Consider the following 21,348-nt stretch of genomic DNA (forward strand, 5'->3'; position numbering starts at 1 on the left):
CTGGGCAAGTCACTGAAACTCTTGGTGTCCCTTACAACCATCAAAAATTATAAATTGCAGAGAAGGTCCAGCATGCTTTGGGAAAGGAGGTTTCTTTATGTGAGAATTCCCTATATTGATGAAATTACAGGGCCATTCCTTATGTGTGAAGCACCATATAGGTGCTTAATTCACACATACTGATCAATTTTGGTCAAAATTGCTTTATTTTATAAATCAACTAGGTAGCTTATTAGATAACTCAGTATAAAAAACAAGAAAACATAGCTTCTGTAGATTATATAAATGTCTCACACATTTATGTTCTTTTCAAATGTATATAGATGCTATTATAATTAATAAAGTACAAATTAATTTTAAAGTCTAGCTAAGTCATAGTTTTTGTCATCAGTTTGTTCCCCCCCCCCCCCCATGAATAGGTATTAATACCACAAATGCCATCACGTGTCCAATTTTTTAGTGTTCGGGATCTTTATACTAAAAAACCATTGGGACCCATTGGACTATACACTTTTTTATGATTGCAGATATAGAACTGGAGGGAATCTTAGAGCTTATATAGTCTGGCCCACACATTTTACTCCTGAGGAAACTGAGGCCCAGGGAACTTACGTGACTTTTCAAAGGTGACACGGGTAGTAAGTAGCAGAGCCATTATTTGAACCTAGATCCTTTTCATCTCTAAAATATTATTTTCGCTACTTTATTTTATGCAGTTGCTTACTTCCCAGAATGCACAGATTATGTTAAGGTGCTGGCACAAATTGTCTAGCTTAGTATTCTTAGAGTTGCGGTACTCCACTGAGACAGTGGACAAGCTGTATTGCAGGAAACCCATCTTCCCTGGATACTGCCCATCTGCCTGCCTGCTGGAGCCCTGAGCCACTAGCTTCACCCTGCAAAGACTTCTTGGCAGTAGCATCCTCTAGCCTTGGCTCAGGCTCCCTATTTGGAGAGGAAGGCTGGGTTGAGGGATGCCTTTGGCTGATGCAACATGTGGAAGTGGGCCAAAGACACTTTCCTGAGCCTTGCTGGCTCTCGGTGGGGGCTGATGACTCACGGCACTCTGGCATCATGCACTTCTCCACCTCGCTGGTTTCTGCCTTGCACATGGAGCCATCTGCCGGGCTCATCTTGATCATCCGATGTCGCTTTCTCATGCCCATCCCACAGGTGGCACTGCATTCATCCCACTCTCCCCATTCAGTTGTAAGGCAGCTGCTGGGAGCTGGTCAGTTTTGTCAGAGGGAAAGAGAGAAATGAGGAAGAGTTAGCAAATATATCTGGTTAATAAGTCCTTAAGGCAGGGGTTCTTAACCTGAGGCTCCAGGCGCCCCCCACCTCCACCCCAAGAAGCTCATGGATAAGATTTCACAGAGTCTGTGAACTTAGATGGGACAAAAATTTACATCTATTTTTTCCCCTAACCTCCAACTGGAATTTAGCGTCTCCTTCCATAAAGAATGTAGGCAACCACTATTATTGTGATAAGGTTCCAGAGGTCTCACCGGACTGCCAAAAGGGGTTCAGAAGCCCTGCCTTAAGCTATCTGTCACAACCAGAGACAGACACCTTCAGCCTCACACTTACAGCACTCCTCATTGACAGTACACTTCTCCGTTTCCTCAGTGGGCACAGTGCATAGAGACCCATCCTCGGGAAACTGTTTCACGTATCTCTCCCGGGAACGCATCCCTACACCACAGGAGATGCTACACGGTGACCAGGTCATCCACTCCGACATGGTGCAGGTGGAGCCATCTACAATGGAAAGGGAGAGATTGGGTTTCCCAGCCATCCTTCTCGTGTCTAAATCAAGGTGCTACGGGATAGATGGAAACACTAGCTACTCCATGGAATCCAAGGCAGGAAAAAAGAAATATCAAAGAAAGGAAGCAAAAGAAAAATTCAAAGTCAAGGGTGTATAGACTTAATTGTCACGAGAATACAGAGGCAATTTCATGTGGTAAATAGAGAGCCAACCTAGGAGCCAGGAAGACCTGGGATCAAGTCACTTAACCTCTTAATGCCCTAGGCAACTCTCTAAGACCTCAAGTTCCAGAAAAGGTGTTAACCAGCATTGGTGGAGGGAGTTTCCCTAGTTGGGAATTCCCTGTATCAATGAAATCACAAGTCCAGATCCTAACCCTATCTAGTCATTATAGATAAATAGATAGATATATCTGTGAAACACAAAGTACTCTTAGGTTGGGGATGGAAGTTGTTTTAATTTGCCTTTCTCTAATCAGTAGTGATTTAGAGTGTTTTTTTCATGTGAATATTGATGGCTTTGATTTCTTCTGAAACCTACTTGTTCATATCCTTTGACCATTTATCAATTGAGAAATAAACCTTATTTTTTATAAATTTGCTTCATTTCTCCATGTATTTGAGAAATGAGACTTTCATCAGAGAAATTTGCTATAAATTCCCCCCCCCCCAGTTCCCTATTTTCCTTCTAATTTTGGCTGCATTATTTTGTTTCTACAAAACCTTTTTATTTTATGTAATCAAAATTATCTATTTTACTTCTTGTGATCTTCTAGCTCTTGTTTGATCATAAACCCCTTCCTTATCTATGGACCTGATAGGTACATTTTCCCATGCTCCCCTAATTTATTTAGGATATAATTTTTTTATGTCTAAACCATTTATCCATTTTGGCCTTATCTTGGTATGTGGTGTAAGATATTGGTCTATACTTAGTTTCTGCAAAATTGCTTTCTAGTTTTCCCAGCAATTTTTGTCAAATGGTGAGTTCTTGTTCCCAAAGTTTGGATCTTTGGGTTTATCAAAGACTAAGTTACTATGAGCATTTATTACTGTGTATTGTGTACCTAATCTCTTGCACTGATCCGCCACTCTATTTTTAGCCAGTGCAGATTGTTTCGATGATTACCAACTGCTTTGTAATATAGTTTGTAATCTACTATGCCTAGGCTACCTTCCTTCACATTTTTTTCCATTGATTCCCTTGTAATCTTGACCTTTTGTTTTTCCAGGTAAATTTTATTTTTTTCTAGTTCTATAAAATAGTTATTTAGTAGTTCAAATGGTATGTCCCTGAAGAATTAAATCGACTTAGGTAGACACAAGAAATCCCTTGGTAAGGATGCCCTTAAACCTCCTCATTTGAAAGGTCGTTTACTATATGTAGGCTCATTAAGAGTTCTGTTTTATGGATCTGAGTTAGGAGGTGGAGATGGGAGGGGATAACAACTTGAACTGTTCATATTTAAGGAATTATATTTATTTTTTAAATAAGAAAGACAGTAGTGCCTTTGTAGAAAGGATATTTATAGCTTATACATCACTGAAGCCATAAAGAAGACTGTCTTGACTATCTCATCAGGCACATGGAAGTCTATGTTCTTTCTGTGACCACAGAACCTTTAAGTAACCTAGTGGCAGCTAGGTGGCAAAGTAGCTAGAGTACAAGACTTGGATTCAGGAAGACCTGAGTTTGAATCCTTCCTCAGACACTCACTAGCTATGTGACCCTAGGTAAGTCCCTCAACCTCTCTGTGCATCTGTTCTCTCATCTCTAAACTGGAGATGATAACAGCACTTACCCCACAGAGTTGTTGTTAGGATTAAATGAGAAAACATGTGAAATACTTTGTAAAACATAAAGCACTAAGCAAATTGCTAATTGTTTGTTGTTGTTGTCTTCTCCTTACACACCAATTTCTATGTGAAAGATGTATCAGGAGTTGTTAGGACACAGCCCTATAAAGTTAAAATCCAGACCAACTCCCAATCTTCTATAATAACGGCAAAAAGCCTATTAAAAAGAAGCCCAAATGATAATGGAGCTTGCTCCGGCTGGAGGCCTTATTCTTCATGTTCAGGAACAATGAGGTGTTGCTGTATGTAGATATAGACAAACTGCCTCCATCTGGAGGTCCAGAGATGTTCTTCCTGCTCTTCTGTCCTGGTGAGGATGAGATGCCTGTCCCACAGCCAGATTGCAGCAGGAGGTGACCCTGGCCACTCTTCTTTGGTGTTGAGAATTGGAAGTACACTCAGATAAACAAAGTAAGGCCCACTCTGATCCCGTAGCTGTCATATCTACTTACTCTTATCTGGTATATACTAGGTGGGGTACTAGAAAAATGGAGTCACAAACCTCAACTGAGATAAATGTCCATGACATAGAGAATCATGGCTGCTTTCAGTGGGCCAAATGGTAATTAGATAATTACAAATGGAAACAAAATTACTGACCAGTGGGCTTGGCTTTTTTTTCCTAGCAAAATAATGGAAATGATTATTAAAGGGATGATTTGTGAGTACTTGGAAAAGGGAGAAATGATAATTAAGTTAGCATGGATTCAATTAAGAATGGGTCATACCAAGGAGGAAGTGAAAAAGGGATCCTAGGGAAGTTCCTAAGTTCTGTCAGTCTGCCTTCAGAAAAGTATGGACCATGGGATTTGACAGCAGGCAATATTTGAAGCTTTCAGTGAAAATACAATATTACCCAAGTGGGAGAAATGAGCTAGAGCCACCCTAACTGAGAAGCAGGAGAAGATATTACAGTCAAAAATCTAGCAATAAAGAATATTAAAAAGGATATATAGCACCCAATAAACCCATGTTAAATTCACCTCTTTGTCAGCTACCATCACTTTTGGCTGCAGTTTGCAGCTTTGAATGGCCTTAGGCTGGTCAATCATTCATCTTACGCTGACCAAACCCTTACCTTCGTCACTGCAGCCAGGACCCATGCATGGCTGAAAGTCTTGCGTGTCGGGGCACGGGACGCTGAGGTCAAGCTGAGCTTTCAGCATGCGCTGTCGCATCCTCTTGCCTTTGTCACATGTGGATGAACTGCAGGCTGACCATGGGGACCAATTGGAATAGATGCAGGTCTCGGGGGTGTCATCTAAAAACAAGGATTAATCCTTTTCAATCCATTTTTTTCTTCATGCCTATGAAAAAGGTTTTGTGGATGTATTATCCCAAGGAGCTCACAGGCTGATGTGGAAGCAAGACCTACTCTTAGTGTGTTCCCATTGCCTGCCAATACAGTGGTGACAAGGTCATATTTCTTTCCTGTAATTTTTTCAACATCCGGGGTCCTGGTCATGAATATTCTGGGCTTTCTGAAAGGGAAATACTTTAGGTTTTTTCTTCTTGTGCTTTTACGTCATCAATAGAACCTCACTGAGGAATTCTCTACGAATAGGGCTTCCACAGTTTCCACTGAAGTCCTACCCAGGTGTTTCATCAAGGGTTGAACAACAGATAGTTGTTAAATTCTGAAAAATGTAAACAGCTGGGAAGGAACATGGTGGGGGGGGGGGAGGGGGGCACTTCTAGTAGGGAGAACAGCAGCGTCTTTAAATGGGGCAATGATTGCAAATAGCATATGTGTTGTTGGTCCTGATTATACAATATACAAACCAAATGCTTAAACATCCACACTCTAAGAAAAAGACCCAGGAATAAGAACTTAGGTTAAAATAATAGCTAACATTTATATAACGCTTACTATGTCCCAGGCATTGTGCTAAATGCTTTACAAAAATTATCTCATTTTGTCCTCACAACATCCCTGGGGATAGGCGCTATTATTATCCCCATTTTACAGATGAAGAAACTGAGGCAAACAGAGGTCGAGTTACTTGCTCAGGGTCACAGAGTTAGTGTCTGAAGTTGGATTCGAACTCAGGTCTTCCTGATTCCAGGCTCAGTCCTCTATCCCCTGGGGCCATCTAGACGTAAACACCGTACTTGGATCAGGTATATTAGCTGATGCTGAGGAATATGGTGCTGAGCTAATGGCCTGGGTGCTGCCTCTTCAGTCTGCTTTGTTGGTTTGTACAAGGTTGACTCAGCCTTTTCACCTTCCCATTCTCCCTCAGTGATCTCATTGGCTCCTGTCATTTCACTGGTCACCACTAGGCAGTGACACCTCTGCTTTGAAGCCTTTCTTGAGCCCTCCTCCAACTAAAACTGTTTTTGCCCTCCTCCAATCTTCTTAGATTACTTTGTTTATCTCTCTTTTTGAGTCTCCTTATACTCTATTTTGTATGTATAATCCACACAAGTCAACTGCTAGTGATGTTGAGTTGTTTGTAGTCATGTCATTTGAGGTTTTCTTGGCCAAGATACTGGAATGGTTTTCCATTTCTTTCTCCAGCTCATTTTACAGATGGGGAAACTGAGGCAAACAGGGTTAAGTGATTTGTCCAAGGTCACACAGCTAGTATTTGTCTAAGGTTAGATTTGAACATAGGTCTTCCTGACTCCAGGCCTCACGCTCTATCCACTGTGCCACCTAGCTTTTAGTGATGCCCCCTTCTCAAATTTCTTTATGTGTGTATACATATGTATGTATATATATATATACATACATATGTATACACACATACATGAGAGAGAGGGAGAGAGAGAGAATGGGGGAGGGGAGAGAGGGAGGGAGAGAGAGAGAGAGAGAATGGGAGAGGGAGAGAATTTACTAATATGTGTGTATATTGCTACTCTCCTCACCCCACCCAAACAAGAATTTAAGCTTCCTGAAGGAAAGAACTGTTTTTGTTTTTGCCTTGGTACACCTAGTGCCACCCTAGCCCATAATAAGCACTTAATAAATGCCAATTGAATTAGTGAATCTATGTGGATATCATATAATGCCTAGTTGAATGTAAGGACTATAACTGTGTAATTTTTTAATCATGTATCCCCAGCATCAAAAACAGTGCCTTGCATAAAGTAGGCACTTATGAAATGCTTGGTGTATTGAATCTTCCATTCTTCCTGACATGGCCCTGGTCCAAGACCTTATTATTGATTGCTTCACTTTCACTCTTATAACAGTTTCCTGTTTTCCCTTTCTGGGCTCTTTGCTGTCCAAACCAACCTATGGCCAGATTAATCTTTCCTAAAGCACAGTTCTAATCATGTCACTCTAAGGATGTCAAGGTTAGACAGTAAGCATTTGTTAAGTACCTACTATATGCCAAGTAATATGCTAATCACTGGGGATACAAAAAGAGACAAAAGATAGTCCCTGCCCTCAAGGGGCTCACAATCTAATAATACATTCAGTAGCTTTCCCTATGGCCACAAAGGAAAGAGCAAGGAGAAGTAGAAAAGAAGGCATGATGGAGCCTCAGTAAAGACTTAAGGGGGCAGGAAGTAGGTAACTATATGACACAGTGGATAGAGTACTGAGCCTGGTGTTGAGAAAACCTGAGTTAAGAAACTGCCTTAGACCCTTATTAGCTGTGTGATCTTGGGCAAGTCACAACTTCTATTTGCCTCAGTTTCTCCATCTCTAAAATTGGGATAATAATAGCATCTACCTCTCAGGGTTGTTGTGAGGATCAAATATGATAATATTTGTAAAGTGCATAATGCAGTGCCTGGTATATAGACACCTCATAAATGCTTGTGTTCTTCCTTCCTTGAACCAGCAAAAAGAAAGAGTAGTGACCAGAGAAGGAGATCCAGGAGAGTAGTAGAATGTCGGTAGAACAGTAGTAGAACTTCTTCAAAAAGTTGTTTGTGTCTAAAGTTGTCCACTTCCTCAAAAGCCATTCTCCCTTCAGCCTCCTGCTGCCTGGCTTCTGCTTTCAGGACTTCACAAAGCTGCCCTTGCAAAGAGTAGTAATGGCCTCCTACTCACCAACATACTACTTCTTGATTTCCATTGCTAATAGCTTTGTACAGGTTCTCATCATCACATGCCTGGACTAAGCAGTAACTTTCTAATGGGTCTCCTCACTTCTTTCTCTCTCTGGTCCATCCTTCACCCCACCTGCCAGACTGAGTAATCTTCGTTAGACATAATTTTTTTTACATCACTTCTCTGCTCAAAAAGTGTCCGTGACACCTCACTTATGGAGTAAAATCTTAACTGCTTTGGCTAGCATTTGTGGTCCTCTAGAATCTGATACCTCTCTACATTTGCAATCTTATCTCATATTGCCCCCCCTGCCATACACTATAGCTGCACTGTACTATTCTATCTCCTAAATATGTTTTGTACTTTGTTGAGGAGTGAGTGGGTAGTCAGATATCACAAGTATAGGCTATTAGAGACATTTGGCTTGAAAGGAAAGGAGACGGAATGGTAGCTTGATGGCAGTAAGAGCAGAGCTGAAGGGACATTCATATGGGCTAGGGAGGCTTAAGTACACTTGTAGTCAAATGGGAAAGAACCAATGAAAACTGATAGATTAAAGATGTTTGAGACATGGAATGATTAAAGGAGGAAAGTTAGATAGACAGATATAGGAATGTAGATTATAACAATTAACATTTAAAGTCATTTTAAGGAGCTCTTCGTTAGGTATCAACTGGTTCATTGATTTATTCATTCAACAGATGTTAAATGAAAACCTACTAAATACAAAATGTAATTCTGGATTCTATAAAACATACAAGGATGTCCCTAGCTTCAAGGATTTGCCAACCTAGAAGACTCCTAGTTGGAACTTCTGAATATATATGTATATATATATATATATACATATATATATACACACACACACACATATACGTATGTATCTGTGTGTATCTACAATATATGTTATATATATATATGTATGTATGTATATATATATATATATATATATATATATATATATATATATATATATTTGGGTGTGTCTGTGTCTATTTAATTTCATCTCAACATCTTTGTATGTCTTATAGCAGCCAGAATTAAGGCTTGCATTTAGTAGGTTTTCAGTTACCATCTGTTGAATGAATAAATCAGTGAACCAGTTGATACCTAATGAAGACTTCCTTAAAATGATTTTTTAAAATGCTAATTGTTGCAAGACTGTCTTTTCCTTGCCATAGATGGATAGTTTCACATGCTTCAATATCCACCTCTCTCTCAGTAGACAACTTTGCTTCATATCATTCAACCTGAGCACCTTCCACACTCTTCCTCCCCTATTACAAATGGTCTTTGTCCTTATCTGTCCTTTCTTCTTTCCCTCTTGGCTCAGAGAAGGAAGTATATTCCTTATCAAGGCAACTTTTCATTACTGTCCTTGATCCCAACTTCTCACATCTGCGAAGCAGTGTGGTACAATGGAATGAGCTCTGGAATTAGAGGACCTGGGTTCAAATCCCACCTCTGATAATCCCACTACTTTGGAGACCCTGACCAAGTCACTTTACCTCCCTGGCCTCAGTTTCCTTATCTGTAAAATAAAATTATTGGACCTATGTTGCCCCTGAGGCCCCTCCTGATTCTAGATCTATGGTCCCATGAGCCCAAGACCTCTTCTAGTACTCTCCTCCTTTAAACATCCCATCTTCTCACTCCTGCATCTTCAGTATATCCATTTTCATTGGTTCCTATCTATTGATATGTATCACTTAGTATTAGAAAACATCATTGTTTGGCTAAATCATCACAAAGATGATATATCCAAGATACACTGGAGGGTGAAATGAACTGCATGCCTGTGTAGCAAAAATGTAATTAAACTATAAAAACAATCAGGAGTACCTTCATCTTTCTCTTCTGGAGCCAGATCAGCCACAATATCATCGATATTATCAGGCACGATGTTGCATTGTTCCCCCTGCAGAGAAAGTTTCATTTTGAAAGAGTAAATTAAAGAGAGGCATGTATTTGTTTGAGAGATAAATCAACAGGCGGCACCTAGAACAGAATATTTTGTGCCTCAATTCATAGACCTTTCTAAGGGCTTAAGACTTACCCATAAATGAGACAAAATCAGACTCTGAGAGGAAAAAATAAGCAAGGAAACTTTGTGACTATGATTTAGCATCTGGGGGGATAGTGTGGGGAGAAGCCATCTGGTTTTCAGTGCCATTGGCATCTCTGCTTCCAGATGGATGGGAATCAAGTTGCTTTGGGGGGGGGGCTCCATACCTATTAAATGATTCACATACTGAGGATCAAGAATCATGTTCCTATGTAAAGTATGGCTTCTTTTATGATTCCAGTATTATGACTTCTGGTTGGCATTTTACTAAAGTGAACCAGGATCCTCTGTTCATGTTACCAGCCAAATGAATACTAATTTTAATGGAGAGATATTATAGAAGTACTGTTTTGAGACAAAGGGAGGTTAGAGATTAGACCATATATAGAATGCCATGTCAATTTCTGAGCACCACACCTGATGAAGAGCAGTGACACATATGCTCAGAGGTCACCCAGGATGGTGAGAAGAGTGGATGCCATGTATCATAATGATGGGGTAAATAACAATACTATTTAGCCTGGGGAAGAGAAGACTTAGGGAAGACAGGGTAACTGTCTTTAATTATCTGAAGGGCTGTTAAATGCTAGAAATATCAGACATTTTCTTGGTCAAAATGAATTTTAAAAACCGTCCTAAGAATTAGAGTTGTCAAAAAAAATCAAATAGGTTGACTTGGGATTGGAAAACTATTTTTCAGACCTACTGTGGATGGAATCCATTCTTTAGGGTAAGGGCTAGACTAGTTGGAACCTGGTGGCTATTTGGACTCTTGAGAGTTAGGAGGAGTTAATGTTGCCTGGCTGGAATGGAGTTAGGACAATTTTGGTGAGAGGCAGCTGACTTAGATTATTCTCTGGTCCCCAAGCCAGTGGAAGGCGCACCCCCATACCTTTCGTGCAATTCTCTCGATGACAACTCTTGCTACCTGAGTGATGGAACCTCCCTCGGGATCGTAGAAGGGACTCTGAGGGTGATCTAGACTTGTCAGAGGCCGGATTTTCTCCTGAGGAATTGTTGGCTTATTGGGTGACTGTAAAGACAAGAAGACATTGGCTGAGGCAGCAGTAAATACAAACAGATAAAGGAGGCAGAAGCCATTTGATTTTTACATATGAACTGGATCCAAGTGGAGAATAACAACATAGTCAGGCAGTTACTTCCTGGCATTGAAAGAGCTCAAACTCAATGTGAGTGAAATGGTTTTAGCGCTTGTGCCATGAAACATCACTGAGGGTGGGAAGGCAGTATCATGAAAGACCATCATCCAGAAGACAGTCTGCTACTTTCTGTTCTCCTTAGAATTCCTTGTCTTCATGAATTTTTTAAAAGAAAAATATTTCCAGCAGGCATTTCTTCATGCAAATACTTAGTTTTGAAGAGAGGCCAGAAAATGAATGTTAATGGGAAAAGGGATCAAAATAATGATTTTTTTTTGTAGGAAAGGGGAAAGAAATAGGCATTTATATATCTCTTAATATGTGCCAGCCACTGTACTAACCTTTTTTTTTTAACAAATATCCCATTTGATCATCACAGAAACCCTGGGAGCTAGGCATTACCTGTCCATTTTACATATGAGGAAATTGAGGCAAACAGAGGTTTTGACTTGCCCTTTTGTTGTTTAGTTGTTTCATTTGTGCCCAACTCTTCATGACCCCATCTGGGGTTTTCTTGGCAAAGATACTGGAGTGGTTGGCCAGTATAGTTGAGTTTCTCCAGTTCAACAGCAAGCGAGTGAGGAGAAAACAGATGGTGGATGGAATCCAGGGTTGGGTTTGGAAAGGGATGAGCAGTGATAGCATAAGGTGGCAAGGGACGCAAAAAATGTCAAGTCAAACTGGTAATTATGGGATCAAGCTTTTGAAGAGAGGAAAAGTAAGGCCATAACAAGGTGATGGCCAAGGAAAGCAGCTTGAGATGGAGTGAAAGGTGGTTGTTATGGGGATAAAAGGAGATTTAGGAGGGATGAAGCCAAGGGAGAAATGGAAAGAGGTGATGTTTCATTAGTCAGGAGAACAACCACAACAGCAAACAATATTAGCAAATGAGAGATAGGGTCTCTTGCCAAGGGCAGGACTTTATCTCCTATCTGCATCCCCAGCACACCCAATCTGTCTCACTCTTCTGACATCTGTTCATTTCTTTTTCTGTCATCCTCCTTTTTCTTACTCTGTGGCCTCTCAGATGGGATGGAGGCATGTTGATTATGATGGCTTCAGAACTCGATTAATAAATTATATAGAACTGAATAGTTCTATATAGAAATTAGATTATTCTATGTAGAATTTCGATATAGAATTTCTATATTCCACATTAGGGCTGTCCAAAACACAGGCTGTGCGCCCCCATGCGCCCTGCCTGTGTCCACCACAAGCACAGAAATCAACACTAATGCTTTAGTTAAAGCATTTATGTCAATTTCCACACCTGTAGTAAACACAGGCGGGCCGCACAAAATCTCACTGCAGGCTGCATGCGGCCCATGGGCTGTACTCCGGACAGCCCTTTTCTGTATAGAATTCTATATAGAAAATAGAACTGAACTGAATTGAATAGTACTGGTCTTAGAGTCAGAATCAATGAATCAACAAGCATTTATTAAGGCCTGTTATATGCTACTCAACGTGACAGGTGATAGAAATATAAAGACAAAAATGAAATTGTCCCTGTCCCCGAGCAGCTTCCATATGATCAGGGGAGATACAATAGACCCACATTAAGTAAATAAAAAAATGCAAAATAATGATAGCAGCTAGGATTTACATAGTGCTTGACGTGTGCAGAGCGTTTTACTTATATCATTTGATCCTAACAACAACCCCGGAAGGGGAATGCTACTGTTATCATCATTTCATTTCATAGGTGAGGAAACCGAGAGGTTAAGTCACTTACCCAGCATCACCCAGCTAAGAAGTATCTGGATTTGAACTCAGGTCTTCCTGACTCCTTGCATCGTGGTCTATTCTCTGTACCACCACCTATCTTTGTTCTTGCAAGTGATGCAAGGAGTGGGGAGACACTATAAGCAGGGCAGAGAGAAAGCAGGGAATTGGGAAAGAATTCATACAAGAGACTTGGGTTCAAGTCTTGACTGTGACATTTACTAGCTGTGTGACTCTGAGCAACAGGGTGAGCTTTGCGTACCTGTAAGACAGGTAGAATAATACTTATCCTGCTGCTCTTATATGGTTTTTGAGAAGAAGGTGCTTGTGTAAATCTTGAAGCATGATGTCTTGTTATTAATAGTTTTACCACCTTTTCGTCATTCTGCGACCCTGACTTCTTCTTCTTGCCCTTTCCCCTCCCCTCTCCCAACCTTATCCCAAGACTGAGTAAACAAGTTTTTTTTTCATTTCATTTGGGCCTTTCTTCCTTTCCCCAGACTGGCATCCCTCACAGGCACTGTCTCTTCCTTACAAAATCTCTTTCCCTCACAGACAGATGATTTGTTCTCTTGATCAGTACCCTCCTCTCAAATTCTGACAGGCTTCCTTGTCTGCATCCCTACCAGTAACTTCCTGAGAAGGCTCGAGGCTTTTGTTCCTTTGCAGAGGAAAAGCTGGCTCTCAGCCCTCTTCTCAATTTAGCCTCTAGCAAATAGAAGCAGAAGAAGAGGATGTAAACTCTTATAGCCCAACATAGAAACACGAAATACATAAAAACGTGAAATCCTTGATTTAGAAGGGACTGAGAGGTCTCTAAGCCAACCCAAAGGTGGGCAGGATTCCTCGCAACTGCTGTGCATATATATTGTCTGCTTGACTATCCCTAGTGATTCAACCTGATTCACAAATGCTTGTTGATAATTTATTGAATAAATATTTATTAAGCACACACTAAGTACAAAGCGCTGTGCTCAGCAATGGGGACGCACAAAAATAGTTGATAGGCAAGACAAGGGTTAATCTGGGCCTGAATAGGGTAGCATAAATGGCAGGAAAGGAGCAGATGCATCTCTGGATGTTGAGGAGGTATGGTGGGGTGGGGGGAGGTTAGGAGAAACAAAAGTGAGATATTCCAACCTGGTTAAGCAGAACAATGGTGATCCCTTCAACAGAAAGAGGGAAGTTTGAATTAGGGTATTTTTAGGTGATGAGTTCCATTTTGTAAGTCTTGAGTTGGAGATGATGATAGGACTCCTAGGTGAAGATGTCTAACAGCCAGTTGCCCAATGTGGGCCTGGGATTTAGTAGAATGATGCAGACTCAATATGTACTTTTGGGAACTATGTGAGTGAGATGATAATTTAATCCATGAGAATTAATGAGACCAATCAGAGGGCCGCAAACAGAACCTTATGGGACACACACACACAAACACACACACACACACACAAAGTGTAAGGAGATAGATGATCGGAGATTGAGGAGTTGGTCAGAGAGATAGGAGGAGAATCAACAGACAGCACTGTCACTAAAGCTAGGAAAGTCAAAGGAAGGGGTGGGCATCATGTCAAAAGCTGTACAGAGGTATTATGGGATAAGGAAAAAGAAAAATTCAGTTAACTAATGGGCATTTGTTAAAATTTTGCTCGAATAATGTTTTATTGATATATTTTTAATACTATATTCATTCCACAATACCATTACCATCATCAATAGAATCATCCTTTATATCAAAGAACATGCAAAACAGCCTTAAAGGCTCTTCTCCAATAAAGGCCCTCACCCAGACACCGTGAATTGACTGCTTTATCCAATACCTTGATTAGGAACACTAAAGCAGGTGAAATATGCTTATTGCTAAAATTATAACATGCAGTTGGCTGATCAATCCATTGAGTTAGCCCATCAGTATACATGACTTAGCCAGGCACTACAGATGGACAATTATTAGTCCCTGTCTGCAAAGAGCTTATATTCTATTGAGAGAGACAACATGTAAATAACTAGGTACATACAAGAAAATATAAAGGATAAACAGAAGGTGATATCAAAGGGAAGGCACTAGGGGGTGGAGGCGAGAGAGGACTAGGAAAGGCTTCATACGGGAGGTGGGATTTAAACTGAATATTGAAGAAAGCAGAAGGTTGTATGGCAAAGAATCACTAATAGCCTTGGTGAGAACAGTTTCAATTGATTGTGTTGGATGGGAAGCCAAAATATAAGGTATTAAGAAATGAGTGGGAAGTTTAGAAGTAGAGTCAATGAGATGACTCTTTGAGGAGCTTTAGCTATAAAAGGGAGGAGAGATATTGGACAACAACTTGAGTGCATGGTCAGATGAAGTCCCCCACTCCAATGTTAGGGGAAGCTTGGGCTTGATATAGGCAGGAAAGATAAAAGAAATGACTGAGGGACCAAGTTTCCAGAAGGGATGGTATCAAGGGCAAAAGCAGAGGGATTTGGCCATGGTTAGTAGGGGGTACATATGTTCCTCAGACTCTAGAACAAAGCAGTGCTATATTTGGGGGGCAATGCAGAAAGATTTTAACATATGAAGTAGGGAAGAAGAGGGAGCCCACAGCAGATGGACTCTATTATTCTCTATCAAGTAGGAGATAGAGTCCTTGGTTGAAAGGGTGATGTAGAGCAGATGTATCAAACCCATAGCCATAGACTGCAATTGAGTGCAGCAGAACCAGATTAAAATATAATTGGAAAATATTTAGCAAAATAAATTTTAAAATACAACAGAACATAGATAATGTGAATATGTGGTCTTCTAAGTCAATATGCAGCTGGAAGGGATCTTTATATATGGTTCAATGGTCCCCTTTTCATTTGCATTTGACAACACCGATATAGAGGATTTGAAATAGCTGTTGCAAGAAGTATGATAATAAGGGATGTATAAAAGGATTGCCGTGTAGCAGTGAAATCCCAATGTAAATTAGATAATATGAATTTCTACCAAGCACAGTTGGCAGGTTTGCGTGACTTAATTTTTTCAATTATCAATAATTTATTTTCTCTCCCTTCTATTTCCCCCCTCCAATAAAACAACCACAAACACTACTGCATAGTCAAATAAAATAAATCCCCATGGGGGTCATGTAAAAATATGTGTGCATTTGCTCATTTTGTTCCTTGAGTCCATAACTTCTCATTTCATCATTTTTGCCAGCAAAATTCAGCAACCCGGATGTTGGAAGTAATCACAAGTTGGATTTTGGTAAACCAGGAGCTGACAAGGGTTTTAAGTTTGTGTGGGGAGAGATGATGTTTTAATTAGACAATTGTGAAGGGTGGAAATAAGATTAGAGCAATAGTGATAGAGACCTGTGAGAAAGGATAGATGGAGGGACTAGAACTTATGGTGAGGATGAAGAATCTATTTAGGAAGAATCACCCAGTGGAAGAGATGGAAGAAAAGGTAGCTATGATTAGAGAGAATGATTTTATAGTTCAAGATCATAGAGACTGGCTCACTTACATATGTTATGGTGAGATGTAAGATATCAATAGCTCCCATCTTTTCTTTTCCAAAATAAATAACCTAAGTTCCTTCAATTTATCATCATTTTTTCTAGAGTTTTCAATATATTCCCTAGCTTGGTTATCCTCCTTTGGATGCAGTCAAGTATATCAATGTTGGTCCTAAAATATGGTATCCAAAATGAAGTACAGTATTCCTGATGAAGTCAGACCTTGGTAGTTATTCATTCAACAAGCATTATCACGGGTCAAATACTATGCTAGGCACTGGAGACAAAAACACAAAAAAACATAGTATCTGCCCTCAAAGAGTTTACATTCTACTAGGGAGGTGGAAGGGGAATGATCTTCATGTTTTGCTATGGCTGAAATAATTATCAAATGTTGGCCAACTTCCTGCTGCTGGCTGACTGACTTTCTTTCTGAAGAATAGCTTAAATAAGTGCAAACTACCCACAACTGAGATCATACACAAAATCCTTCACTCTGATAGGGCCTACCATTAGACTGGGATGGCCTTTAAGAGCCCAGGGTCACATTCATGCCAAGATGAAGCACTGGAGTAGGATTACAGTGAAGAACCCTGGTTGATAGGAACAGAAAGAGACCTCATCAAGCTTGTACACTCGCCAGGAATGTGATCATCCCTGTACCCCAGTGAACCTTCTCTAGTTGTCTTATTCAGAAATTATTAACTAAGAAGGTTGGTGGTTTAAAATAGCTTGAAACCTCTTTATGGGACACACATGCCAAATGTGAAGTCATACTACCTAGTACAAAATTTGGAGGATACATCAGTTTGATGAAGGACTATGGGAGAGGTGTAGGCCAGGTGGTAGAAGCAATACACGGAACCCCATGGACTCCCCATTCCATAAGCAGGCAGTAAATGGCCTTTGGATGTATTCCTCTACAACAGTGATCTTCAAATTTTTGAAATGTCATAACACTAACAGTTAAATATTTTTGACCATACACCTCCATTATATGCATGATTACTCATTTATAAGTTAGTTATATATACTCATACCACTATACTAATATTTGTATACATCGTGAAACTTCCACAATTTCTTTAAAAAGATTGATAAAGATGAAATACATTTGCTCCTAAAGTCAGTAGGGAACCACAAAATTTCTTGAGTATGATAGGTACATAGTCATCCCTGCACTTTAGGAAGATCATTTTGGCAGCTGTGTGGAGAATGGATTGGACTAAAGAGAGATTTGAGACAGGAAGTTCAATTAGGACACTATTGTAATAGTCCAAGTGAGTGATGATAAGGTCCTCTACTAAGGTGGTTGCTGCATGGGTATAGATGGAGGGCAGTTGCAAGGGATGCTGCTGGGGTAGAAATAAGCAGATTTAGCAACTGACTGGATGTGTGTGGGTGAGTGTCAGTATAGAATTGAGGATGATGCTAAGGTTTCAAACCTGAGTGACTAGAAGTATGATGGTGTCTTCAGCAATTACAGGGAAGCTCATACAAGAGATGGGTTTGGGGAAAATATGTAATGAATTCTGTAATGCAGATTGTAACTTGTCTATGCCTCCTCACCCCATATGACTCATTTTGTACCACAAAAAGGAAGATGGTGGGGGTGACCCCGAGCACAATCAGTTGAGGAGCACCTGCTGCAGCTTGCAAGTAATCTGGGGGCATGTGGCTATATGGGGATAAGGAATAATTGTCCCCCATGCCACCTACAACTGCTGCTGAGGGTAGCTGGGTTACAGGTGTGTAAATGGGGATCAAGGTTAGGTTATAACAGAACTGAGGAGCCTACTGGCACAGGAAGAGTTTGGGAACTTGTAAGGCCACAGGATGGGGTGGAGGGGGAAGGTATGGTTGTATTGGAGAAGAGATCCAAGAACGCCTATAGATAGGAAGGTGGAATGAGATCCACTTTTCAACCCTCAGATTGATCACTAATCACCCAGGGGGCCTGACTCAGCTTCAAATTTGGATACCACCAATCCTAGGATCCACAAATTGTCTGTGTTGTTCCTATCAAAACATCTGATCTGCTGTTTGTAAATACAGCAAGTGAGGGGACAGTTTAAGACTATACAGTTGTCTTGTTTAGAATCAGAATTAAGAACAAATATTAAAAATCCCAAGCAGGTTGTTTTTCTCAAAACTGCTGTGAGCACACAGCTGGAAAGGGCATTAAAGAGGGCTGTCCTGTGACTGTCAAGCAAATGAAAGTGAGCCTGGAGTCAGGGACTGGCTCTTAGCCCTTAATGGCAGACTGGATCAATTCAAATTCACTGACAGAAGGATTAGTCTGGATTTCCCAGCCCTTCCTGGGGTGGGGAGGGTTGTCCCCCAAGGACTATTGTTTATTTAATTTATCCATTTATGTCCTTTATTTCTAAATTCTCAGTGTCCTTTTTCTATTGCCAGTCTTGCCCAGTTACGTTGTTTCTCTTTGAGTTTTTCAATTATTTAGCCTTGACTTTGTGCCCCTCTGCCCACCCCCAGTTCTGTGTGGGGGTGCTGCAGATACAGGCATCATTACTCACTTCACAAGTCACAGGTCTTTAGATTTAAGGACCAGCTATAACTTCAATTCTTGAAGCTTCACTCGGTGATTCATATTAGCTCTAAAAACCTTGCTACTGACCTGACTCCAGAACTCTGGCACTGGGGAAAATACACATTGAAAATGGGAGGGGAAAGCCTTCTCAAAGATGTTGAACTGAAAGATCCCTCCACAACATGCCTCCATATTTATCTTGTCCTGTTCCCCAAAATTTGTGCCTTGCTTCAGCCAGACTGCTTTCCCATCACGGTTTTTTCCAAATGCTATGCACATTTCTAAGTCACAGGGTGGCATTGTGAAGAAAGGGCTAGAGAAGTTTGAGTTTGACTGCAATTAGGTTCCTTCTTTGCTACGTCATTTCCCTGGCCACTATTTACCCCATGCCCAGATCCTATTGCCAGGACAATCTGGGGTTCAAGCTTGCCTCAGAAACTTACTAGCTATGTGAGCCTGGGCAAGTCACTTATTTCTGCCTCAGTTTCCTCATCTGTAAAATGAAGGGATTGGATTTAGCTTATAAGGTCGCTCTCTGTGATCTGATGAAGCTTTACCTGATTATTTCCACTCTCTTCTGATCTCTCTCTCTTCTCCCCTTTCTGCTCCCTTCTCATTTTTTTTTCATTCTTCTCTCTGAATTTACTCATTAAATGCAGAATTTGGAGGAATGGTAGAAGTTGCAGAGAGGTGGATTTTGGATCAGGGCAAGGGAAAACTATTTTTAAACAATTAAAGCTGTCTAAAAGGGCAAGATGAGGCTCCCAGCACTAGAAACCTTCACAAAGAAACTCTGATGAATATATTGAAGAAAAGATGCATACTCAGGTGCAGTGTGGACTATGTGCCCCACTGAGTTGCTTTTCATGTTGTGATTTTTAAAATGCTTGTCTGACCTTGTGCTATCTCATGTACCGTTCACATGTTATTTCATTTTTCACGGGTATGCCTTGCCTCTTCAACCAGACTGTGAAATCCCAAGGGATGAAGGCTGTGTAATATGCTTTTACTGTACCCCCTTCAGTGCCTGGTAAGCATATGGGATCTTTAAATACTTGCTGAATCAATGTCTACATTGAACCAAATCCTGACTTTAGGCAAATCACTTTATACATGGAATTCATATGCCTAAATCATAAGAAACATATATGTGGGGCCAGTCCTGTGGATATTGGTGCTGTATCATGTTAGGAGAAGCAGGATGGGAATTTAATCATCTCTTTCTGTCTAGGATTGGGTTCCCAGTCCAAGAAGAAGAAAGATCTGCTCCCCTTTAAACTTTGGCAAAGGTTCCAATGATTTAATTTGATTTTCTAAGTTCTTCTGGTTGTAGGCAATCATTAAAATTTCTTTAAGTTCACATGACAATCAGCCTCACATTTTTTTTACAGAAAGAGATAACTCCTTTTCAGATTTATTCATTCAGCAAATGTTTACTAAGTGCCTAACAATACCTAACACCATGTTCAACGCTTAAGGGGACTATGAATAAGTGGGAGACAGAGTTCTGGTACTCAAGGATCTTGCAGTCTAAAGGTGGAGGATAAAAATACAACCATATAAAAGAATGGAAAACAGAATAGGTGTGTATCCATTGGGTAAAAGCCTGTACACGAAGGTAATAGAATATCACTGTGCTATAACAAACTATGTATATGATGAATACAGAGAAGCATGGAAAGATCTACATGAACTGATGCACACTGAAGTGAGTGGAGCAAGGAAAACAATATACACATGACTACAACAGTGTAAATGGAAAAAACAATCATAAAGCAATTGAAAATGAATGTTGAAGAATTACCAAGAACAAGCTTGGACTCAGAGATGTCTCCCTTTACTGCTTTAGAAGGGTGAGGGATGGGGTCCATGAATATGGTACATTGAATACATGTTAGATTTCAGTGGAGGAGGGAGAGAGGATGTGTTATATGGTTCTGTTTAACTGATCTCCCTCTTCCTATGGAACACTGAATACATGTTAGATTTCAGGGTGGGGGAGGCAGGTTATATGGTTCTATTTGATTGATTTCCTCCTTTCTCTTTTCTTTCCAAAAAACTGCATTATATGGGCTATCATTCTGGGAGGGGGAAAAGACAGGGATGTAGGGGGAAATATAGGCAGTGTAAAAACAAAAGATATCAATTAAAAGAACTAAGTACCCTCTCAAAAAAATCTCTAGCATCCTCATCAGCACCTAAGCCTTCTAAAGCAAAGTTGGATCAAAAAATAAATCCACTCACTGTATGATACCTTGCCCTTTTCAAAGTGCTTTCATGTCCATGACCTCATTTCATCCCCACAGCAGCTCTTGTGAGGTCAGTTAGAGTGGTGTTATTATCTTCTGTTTGCAAATGAGGAAAGTGAGGTTCAGAGTGTGGATGTGAGTTGTCTAAGCTCGCACCATTAGTAAACATCAGAGACAAACTCATCCCTGGGACTACAGAGTTCAAGGACAGTATACCACACTGTCTCTCAGAGGGGCAAGATGCTCATTACCACCTATGAACAGAAGAAAAACTCATCTGGTCTTTAAAACATTCTCTGCCCACACTCTTGCCAGCTGGACGTGCTGGATAGCACAATTTGTTCTTGCCCTACTTCACATAAATAGTCACCTTCAAGGCCTAGAAGCCTGCCTGAACTGAGGAAAAAAGGGGGCTTAGTTTGGGACATTTCTATGTGTGTCTTTTCCCTTTTAGTCAATGACCCCAATCAAGGGACT

The 21,348-nt window shown here is 40.5% G+C and overlaps 1 protein-coding gene across 1 annotated transcript in view; it reads right to left on the reverse strand.

The window, feature by feature from the left end:
- The window catches only part of SPON1 (spondin 1), a 380,307-nt gene that overhangs the window by 8,227 nt on the left and 350,732 nt on the right, over positions 1-21,348 (reverse strand). Inside the window, exons 9-13 of the mRNA XM_036763668.1 lie at positions 10,594-10,734; positions 9,479-9,554; positions 4,706-4,888; positions 1,591-1,761; positions 1,061-1,228 (exon numbers count right to left, since the gene is read on the reverse strand). Of these exons, the coding sequence (XP_036619563.1) occupies positions 1,061-1,228; positions 1,591-1,761; positions 4,706-4,888; positions 9,479-9,554; positions 10,594-10,734 (739 nt within the window). The remainder of the gene's footprint in view (positions 1-1,060; positions 1,229-1,590; positions 1,762-4,705; positions 4,889-9,478; positions 9,555-10,593; positions 10,735-21,348) is intronic.

Source organism: Trichosurus vulpecula, chromosome 6 (genome assembly GCF_011100635.1).
Source record: "Trichosurus vulpecula isolate mTriVul1 chromosome 6, mTriVul1.pri, whole genome shotgun sequence".
Lineage (NCBI taxonomy): Eukaryota > Metazoa > Chordata > Mammalia > Diprotodontia > Phalangeridae > Trichosurus > Trichosurus vulpecula.